This window comes from Macrobrachium nipponense, chromosome 27 (assembly GCF_015104395.2).
Source record: "Macrobrachium nipponense isolate FS-2020 chromosome 27, ASM1510439v2, whole genome shotgun sequence".
Lineage (NCBI taxonomy): Eukaryota > Metazoa > Arthropoda > Malacostraca > Decapoda > Palaemonidae > Macrobrachium > Macrobrachium nipponense.
This window is the reverse complement of record NC_087216.1, coordinates 35,876,323-35,885,811: the sequence shown is the minus strand read 5'-3', so window position 1 is coordinate 35,885,811 and position 9,489 is coordinate 35,876,323. Positions and strand designations below refer to the sequence as shown.

General features: G+C 39.1%; 1 protein-coding gene across 1 annotated transcript in view; it reads left to right on the top strand.

Moving 5' to 3' along the window:
• LOC135200669 (unconventional myosin-Ia-like) overlaps positions 1-9,092 on the top strand; it is a gene marked incomplete in the record, with an annotated part of 253,582 nt that extends 244,490 nt beyond the window's left edge. The window contains 1 exon segment of the mRNA XM_064229278.1: positions 5,675-9,092. Coding sequence (XP_064085348.1) covers positions 5,675-5,798 — 124 coding nt within the window.
• Between the last annotated feature and the right edge of the window lie 397 nt (positions 9,093-9,489).

Below are 9,489 nucleotides of genomic sequence, written 5' to 3'. Positions count from 1 at the left end.
ACAGATTTTTGCTCATATACATAAGAGTGGGAATTCACATATTATCAACCAGTTATTATTGTTCATGGTCACTTATGCTTTTGGTAAAATTGGATAGAGTTTCAAACTGTTGGTTATGACATTTCCATCCAATATTCATGTAAGTTTTTTCCCTTCAACAATATTTCAAGGTATTTCCAATACTAATATGAGTATTTTTATTCTTTCTTTTTTTTATGTTGTTTTATGAGAAGTTTATAAGAGATAATATTTTCATGAAGTTTTTCTTGAATCTCACAATTCTATTAGGTAGCAGGTAAAGACTTTGTGTAAAGTGATTTATTCATGAATAATTTAGATTTATAAACATATAATGAAATTCCTTAATCTGTAACTTTATAATTAAAAATATGAAATTACTCACAGAAATTTCCTTGCAATTTAGTTTGTTCAAACATTATACTTGTTTAGCTCTTTTTCAATTGCTGTTTGTATGGTTTAGAGTACAAGGATTGTTTGAACTCCTTGTAAGCCTGTATAGAGCTAAAATGGCATGAATAGAACTTTATTCCTATGGGATACAACTTTCGCTTTTCATATAAGGAGTATCCTTCAGTGCAAGCTTGATCGGCCGTTGAATCTTGGTAACAAGGGAATTCAGTCGTGGAGATGTGGTGGGGAGGGGGGGTGTGTTAATCTTGATCCACCCCCTTCTAGCCACTTCACTCTTTCGTGGGAGGATGCATTTCCTTTTTATTTCTAGTGTGCTCGCAGCACCGCCGAATCCTTCTGGTTTCTTGTTTGCCCAAGGCTGCTGTTCCTCTTCCACCTACACCTTGGTCTTATGAGGGGTAATTTACCTACAATCCCATTCATCCCTGGTCTGAGCATGGGAAATCCATAGGGAGATGTTTTCCATTAACTACCTCCTCTGCTGCCTTCATAGGCTCGGTAGCAGGAAGAAATAATAACCATCCAACCACTGATGTGTGTGCTGCTGCCTCTGCAGTTCTTGGGACTTTATTGCCTACTACAGATGATCCCCCAGTGGCAGTGGTGATACCTTTTGCTGAGCAAGTAGGCATTGTGAATCCTCCCCTTTCAGCCTCCACTGTCCTTCAGAATACAAGACAACTAAGAGTCTGACATGTCAGAGAAAATGAAAGTGTTCTCACAATTGTTCCTCATCCTTCTTCCTTGTCATTATCATTGTCTTCTAGTTCATCATCATCCTCCTTGTTCCAGGACTCTCTTCCTTGGTGCAGGAAGAAGGGGAAGTCCAAGACCTGGCAGATAAATTCTAGATGAACTTCTCCTGCTCACTCTTCCCTGTGGCAGGAGAGCAGAGGTGCCAGTTCACAATCCTGATGATAATCATACCTATTGCGATTTGCGGACAATTTTTCGAAAACCCATTATTCGAAAGGCAATTGTTCGAAAAGTTTTTTTTCGAAAACCAAATATTCGAAAACAATAGTTGGAATGTGTAATTATTCGAATTTACAATTAATCGAAATACATAATATTCGAATAAGCAGTTTTTCGAAATGAATATTGTTCGAATCTATAACATACTTTATCTGACCATTTAGGATAATATGATTGATGTTAATAAACGAATAATTTAGTTTAAATTTATTAGTTTCCTTAACATATCTTTGCACAATTTATCTTGAAAATAATCTATTACCGGAAGTAATTCAGGTGAAGATAACTCTTCTACTAAATTTAATTTTCAAAAGTTTCAATGACTCTTTCCTCTGGGATAAATGCCAATGCTAATAGCATTCGAATTTTGACTGAAAACTCTCTTCTTCCTGACCCGAGTCAAAAAGAAGAAAAATCTTCATTTTTGAAAGTCCTCATATACTACTCGACTGGGAATACTATATCCTTCCTATGATAGGGTGTAGATAGTCCACAGTTTTCTTCTAAGCGAACCCTTGTAATTGAGCGCTTAATACTGTTGACCGCTGGCAATCCCTGAGCTCCAGATGCGCTAAGATCCGAAGATGCATTTGCAATTATATAATGAGGGGAATCACGTGTACCTTTTGCGTCGTCTTTCACTTTTTCAATAAATCTCCGCACTTCTACGCCAGTTGGATCACCTGCACGATTATGTTCTATAGAAACGGCAACATCTTCTTTTACTGTTATAGCGCGACATTTACAGTAATTTACAAATTTTATCTTGCATTTGCTTGTCTTTAACAAATAAATGTCCATTCACTAATAACATGGGCTTTCCTTGTTCATTTTGAACGAACTCGCCCATCATAGGGTTTAAGAGCTTCTCTACTAAATGGAAAACCGTCCAAAATAACAATGGGAACTTTAAGCTTTTAAGGATTTGTTAACTTTATTTTTATGTGTATTTATTTTCTATTTAAGGTAAATAGAATACAAACAATGCGATAAGTTGTTTTAAGGTAATTAAAATACAAACAATGCGATTGAGTTGTTTATCGAATAACTACACTTTGAGAGAGAGAGAGAGAGAGAGAGAGAGAGAGAGAGAGAGAGAGAGAGAGAGAGAGAGTGCTAACATACAAAACTGCCGTCGGGCTTTTTACAACAAGTCGACGTTCCTCATGAATTCGAACAATATTCATTTTGAAAAACAGCTTATTCGAATATTTGTTATTTCGATCAACTGTAAATTCGAACAATTACACATTCGAACTACTGTTTTCGAATGTTCGGTTTTCGAAAAAAATTTTTCGAACAATTGCCTTTCGAATAATGGTTTTTCGAAAAATTGTCCGCACACGCCTATTGCCTATGCTCACTTGGACCTCCCCTCACCCTCTCACTGTGCACTCTTGGGCCCACACTGGGATGGTACTGCATGTCCTCTTTGGCCCCCCCAACCCCAGGTCTGAGGACCCTGTGTGGGTTGCAGCTTGGGGCAGCCCTCCAACCTCAGCAACTCTGTTCTATTAAGCTCTCCCCCCGCTTTCCAAGATGCTTCTGTTCAGTGCTTCTGTTGATGGCTGCATTGGGATGGGGCAAACACATGAGAGAGTTTGTGTCAGGTGTATGGATGGAGAACAGCCTCATCTGAGAGATGCAAGGAGCCTGGGAAGCATTGCTAGAGTTTCAAGACAGTTTGAGGGGGCAGTTGGTGGTGGTATGGAGTGACAACTTGCCAGTTGGTGTTGCAGATTCAGGAATGGATTCACTTTTGAAGCTATTGAGTTGTCACCCAGATACATTCTTAGAGGTAGAATATTCTGGTGGATCATGTTAGTCACAAGAGTCAGATGGTGGGGACTGAGTGGTTCACACACCCAAAGTAGCAGAGAGATTATTTGAGTTATGGGTTTACCTTGTGATCAGTGGGTTTGGTAACTAGATTGAACAGACAACTTCCTATCCTCTGTTCCCTAGTGCCAGACCTGTGGACAGGAGTGGGAGAGGCATTCCAGCATCCCTGGTACAATTTAGATGTTTACATCTTTCCATCTTTCAACCCCCTCCACAGGATAATCAACAGAGTGTTTGTTGCCTTGGCTCTTCGTTGGCTATACACCGAGTGGTGTAATCGCACCGCCATCAAAGGGGAAGGTCGTCCAGTGTATCCTATCAGAGAGAAGTTTTTCTCACAGGCCTGCGAGAGAAATGTCTGGGTACCTCCATTGTTCCTCCACAGATGTGTAACAAGGAACATAAGCAGTCTTTTGTTCAGCAGATCCCAGGTTGTTTCATTTACCTTCAGCCAGACAAGCAGCTCTCACTTTCTGCAGTACAAAGCTGTTGCTCAGCTTCATCTTAGGTTTTTGCACTGAGGTAGTTGGGTCTCTGCATGTCAGTGGTGTTATCCATGCTTTGAGCAGTGTTGCCCTCTTTGTGAGTTTTGGCCTCCATAATGGGACATTTTGTTAATGTTACGAACCCGTATGGAGCTTCCCCACAAACCTTACTTTTGCTTTTGGATGGTGAACAAATGTCTTTCCCTTGGCTCTAGCCTGGGGTGGGGGAGTTACATGGTATGTCTATTTCACTCAGCACTCAGAAGAGTGGAAATTTCTCTCTTTCATCCTGGAGTTTGTAGCTAAGATGGGCTCTGGCTGAGAGGATTGAGAATTTTCATGTTTCCTTCATCTGAGACTTTGTTGGTAGAGACCCAGATGAGATGCTGTTGTGCCTGGTCAGCACCCTGAAGACTTGCTTGGAAAGGACCCACTCCCTGAGGCCAGAGTGTAGGAGATTTTTGGTAGTAAAGGTAGGTGCAAATAGGTGACTAGAACACCATTTTTCTGGCTTTGTGAGTTCATCAAGCAGGTTTAATATTCCTCTCTTGACAAGTCTTGTCTCCTTACTTGAGTGCACAAATTTAGTGGTGTGGGTAAGTTCTCACCTTTTAGGAGACAACGGTTTTCAGGCTATTAGGGCAGAAGCCTGGCATCATTAGATTACTTTTACCTTGTTCTACTTGAGGATATCACCTGCAAGTTCCTTTATGCCTCCTCCTTGGGACTGTAGTGGTTATCAAGTCCCAATTGGACGCTCCATGTCTCATCTGAGTACTTGAGCTTGGTGCGTTTTTCAGAAGTGTGAATGAGTTAATGGTTCCCCTTCATTTCCTTTTCTTCTTATCAAGCCTTGTCTGGGCTGAAGTACATATTGGATTCGAGTGAGATACAGCTATGTGCACAACTAGCACGTGTTCTAAGTAGCTTAGAGTGCATCGCCCTCTGTTCCTTTCTCTTTTAAGAAGGGAGAGGTAGGATGAGGTTGAACTTTTTCTGAACCAATTTCTTGGTACTAAGCATAGTAAACTGCCCACTGACTTCACAACCCTGATGGGAGATATCACAGTTTCCTGAAATTATGTTCCTTACTCGTGATCCCTCTCATTTTTCATGGATTTCATGCTGAGGGTCCTACCACTCAGGTCATCATTTCGCCAGACTAATGGGATGTTACATGAGTTATTGCTTGCCTAGCTTGCATAGGTTATGGCATGGCATTTCGTGGTAGAATCCAACCTTTTTATCAAAAGAACTATCCCCTCTCATGATTAAATCTCCATATATGAAAAAGGTGATGGATGTATCCTTGTAGGAACGAATAAATTTTTTAACTAGTTTGTATTTTAACTAGGCACACAGACCAGAGTCTTTCATTTAGGTTTTAGTGACCTCAACCACCCCACTTCATCTCTGCAGCCAAAGGAAAGAGTGAAGTGGCAAGAGGGAGGTGAGTGAGGAGTTATCCCATCCCTTGTTACTAAGATTGAACAACCATTCCACCTTGTGCTGAAGGTTACTTACTGCATGAAATGCTCTGATTTGTATACCTAGGAAAATTACAAAATGTTAAACAAAAAGGTTTATATACTTCTTTGGAAGAAGACTTTTGTACATGTTTTATGATTTTGGAGTATTTTCTCATCTTCATCTACTTGACTTTAGTGGAAATAGCCAATTTTTCTTATTACCATGGTTTTCGTTTGGAACAGGTTAGAAAATGATTTAGGCAGAGTTTTTAGTGTATTTATACTTATGATTATAAGTAGTAGTAGTAGTAGTAGTAGCGATTAATTAGCCTTTCTTCAGGGGTAGGTTTGGAGATGAGATTGGTCAGATATCTTTACCTGTGATAATATTTCATTTTGTAATAGTTTTTATCGAACCCCCGGTAGTAGTAGTGAATGCCTTAACACCATTTCTTCCTTTTTCTGAAATAGGTTCGATGCCAACTTTGGTCAGAACTCTGTACTGTTCACCTTCAAGACTGCCGGCTTGGCGGAAGTGGCACCAGGACAGATCCGGATCATGCGAAGACATAACAGGATGGAGGTGATGCTGTGATGAAGTGTGGGTCGACACCGAAGTCCTCAAATAACCAATTCGATTGTTGCCTTGCCTCCAGTTTTAAGGATACAATAACTAATTAGAAGCATTGTTATAAGGTGGACTGACAAATCGTGGGGATTTTACGTGCAAATAAAGTGCTCGGTCAGGGGTGCGTTTGGGTACTTCATGCAATCTGTTATGGATCAAAACATAAAGACACTTCAGGTTGCTGCCATGAAGGAAGAGTCAGCAATAAAGGTTGTATATGTGTGTGTTTGTCGATGCGTCCAGTTTTGTCTAGGAAGCAATAAAGGGAAAAATGATTCACTTACTTCACTGAGTGAGAGACACAGCTGGAACTGTGAGCCACACTAAAAATGAAAATAAAACAAAAAAAACGGGTTTATATATTCTTTGTACAGTAAACTGCAAGAATTAAAATAAACATTTTTTACATGGAAGCATGACTTCAAGGTGTGTGTGCGTGTACATTTGGATGTGACGTTAGGACACGGGGGACGAAATGACCAGGTCTTCTTCGAGCAAGCGGGGGAATCTTGTTTGGTGCTTCGACAACATTTTCTCCCCCTAATATTTATTTTGCCAAGTTGGGGCTTTTCAAAAAGGGGAGAGTGTCCTTAGGTGGATGATGCCTCCTTTGTTATCCTTATGCTAAAAGTGATCCATGTTGGCGGATGCTACCCTTGCACCAACCCTGCGTACAACATCAGTCAGTCTAGTTGTGATGTGATTTCGAGTGCGAAGGTGTCTTTCGGCATTCTTGCTCATATCATACTAAATAGCATAAAGCTGCAACAGGAGATAGGTGGAATATTATTCGTCGTTTTTTATATATATTTCGTCATACTTGCATATGGCTGCAACAGTTAATAAGGGGATTCTGTTGAAATATGACTCCTGCAATGGGAGATTAGTACCGAATTCCTGTAAAATCGTCCAGACTTGCTGTTCTTAATCAGACTTGCATACAGTTCCAGGATTAAGTTCATTCATTATACAAAATCACTTTTTGCTTGCGAGTTTTTATGCCACTAAATTCCAGATGTTTGTTCTTATAGCGTCAAGTCAAATACATATTAATTTCAGTGCTGTTAATTTGATATTAAATATTTTAATAATTGTAATTGTTATTATGATTTTTATTATCATAGTTTTACGAGACCAGTATGGTAGTGATTAAATTTAGGGCTTGGCTGCGATATTAGCTATTGAAACCCGGGACATTTAATCCCGTCAGCTAATTATTTATGAAAAACAAAGGTAAATTACTTTAGGGAGCTGAACATGAGGAAGATCTTTTTATACAATAATGTGAATATATTAAAAGGATATCACGTAGAAAACCAGTATGCTGTGGTAATGATGTATAGTACTTAACAGCTCTTATGCCGCATAACCATTTATTAAGGCCCTGGTAGAATATTTTTTAGCTGTTAAAGTTGTTATAACAATATTGGTACAAGAAAGCCAAAATTCTAGGTTATAGTTAGATATTTTTGTGTCGGCTAACAACATTTGCCATTAATATCTCTGAAAATATTTTGTTAGGTTTTGCCATAAGAAATATATTGTTCGTAACGACCAGTGCAACTGAAGTTTTACTAACATTTTTAGTTGGATGACATTTATAGTTCAAATGTGTCGTTTAGAATTCAAAATTGTCAATTCCATTACTGAACATTACATTCTGCTGTAAGCCATGGTATTTTCGCGGCTCCATCACTTAAGAAAAACTGGATTTGTGCTGTGAATAAATCCACGGAAAGATTTTGCATTACATTTCGTATATCTATCTTGTCATCTTTTATTTGTAGGTACAGTTAGGTGTATAGCTCAAAGTGCCGTAATTATTTTGCTATTGTATATCTTCTAAATGAACTTTTTCGTATTTTATTTCACAGTGAATTCATTCCCTGTTTTCCCCTGTGCAACACAAACACGCTATCAATAACTTGACGCTTAATTTGAGATGATTGTGTTGCTAAAATTTAAAGGGTTCTGTTTTGCCGTAATTAAACCAAACTTCTTTCTAGTTGTTAAAGGAGTTTTTCACCGTATTTTTCTGAGCCTGGCAATATCTACGACTGTGATGGTTTATCTTGAGCCAGATTGTTATAGAGATATTAAATCTTCAACTGTAACAGCAATCTTTCCAGCCTGATTCGATATACTGTATCTACAACTGTAATAACCTTCCTCGCTGCTTGATTGTCACTCCGACGAACTAAGAACTGTAATGTGTCCGACGGACAAACATTATTACCATATCGTAGGCGAAGCAGGATGACGTCATAAGCGTTGAAACGATGGAAGTAGATCTGACAACAACCAGTGGTACCAGATGAGGTTGTATACCACTGTTTTTACTCTGCTCGCAAGGCAAAGACCGGCAGACAGTTGTTAATTGGTGGTAACAATGTTTTTCCACCGGACATTGTTCCACCTTAATCTCCATCTCTAAAGCCGGATCGCGAGACAGGTGTTACAACAACGTCAACAAAACTTTTAGCAGCCTGATTGTTAGACTGGTGTTTATATCTACAATTGTAACCGCCATCCTTACAGTCTTATCGTTAGATTGATGTTATAGCTACACCTATAGCAGCCATCTTTGCAGACTGATTGTTAGACTGATAAATCTGCATCTGTAACTGTTAAAGCCTTTTGTTTAGCCCTTTTATTTTTTTAGACAGATGGTGCACCAAGAACTGTAAAAGCCATCTTTGCATCCTCATTAAAGACACACAATTGTAAAAGGTTGCTTTGATGATTTGGTGTCATATCTATTTTCATAACAGTCATCTTTGCCATTGTTCATCTTTTCATCCTGGTTTGGTGTGATGTCTGCAACTGCAGGTCTCACATATTTGCATCCTGCTTTCCTATTATCCACGACTGTCACAGCCATTTTTGCAGCCTGGTTGTTAGACTAAGATGGGCAATCTCTGAACTGCGATGAAATTGCTTCTCCAGAGATGCTGTACGCTGGGGTGGTGTACGTTTGTGGGGGCAGTCCACCATCATCATTTTGAAGAAGGTCATCATTTTGAAGAAGGTCAGGGCCAAAAGGAGCTGTCGGCGATATCCCTGATAGATAAAACCCTCGGGGTCCCATGAAAGTTCTCCTCGTAGGAGATGGTTCGCTTTGGAACTTTTTTCTTTTAACTAGTGTTTGATTTTCCTGTTAGATAAAGAGAAAAAATGGCATGTATATTGTCTCCCTGTATAGACCAGTAAAAAAAACAAAATGGTAGATTTTCGAATAAAAGAAATATCATTGACAAATAATTTGTTTGTTTTTTTGGACCAGTGAATTGATAAAAATAGTTTAATAACTTTGAATGTGCTTAATGTCCAACTTATTCACGCTTAGGAGAGAGAGAGAGCGAGCATGTGGAGGTGTAGTACTATCCTTTCACATTTCTGGTTTTTATATCCAGGTAAAGATAAGCGTAGCACATTTCGTGTTGTTCACACATCTCTGAATTAATGTTGGTGATTTACGTCTGCTTTATTATCCATAAGTGTTGTATTTAATATATTAGTAAGTTGAGCAACGTACATGTACTAGCCAACCCCTTCTCCTCAAGGGGGGAAGAGAGGTTTGGCTAGTGCTGTCAGATGCGGTGCAATGTATGCATTACTACTTAAGGTACTTTGCAGCTTGCCTTCGTTCTTTTTACTG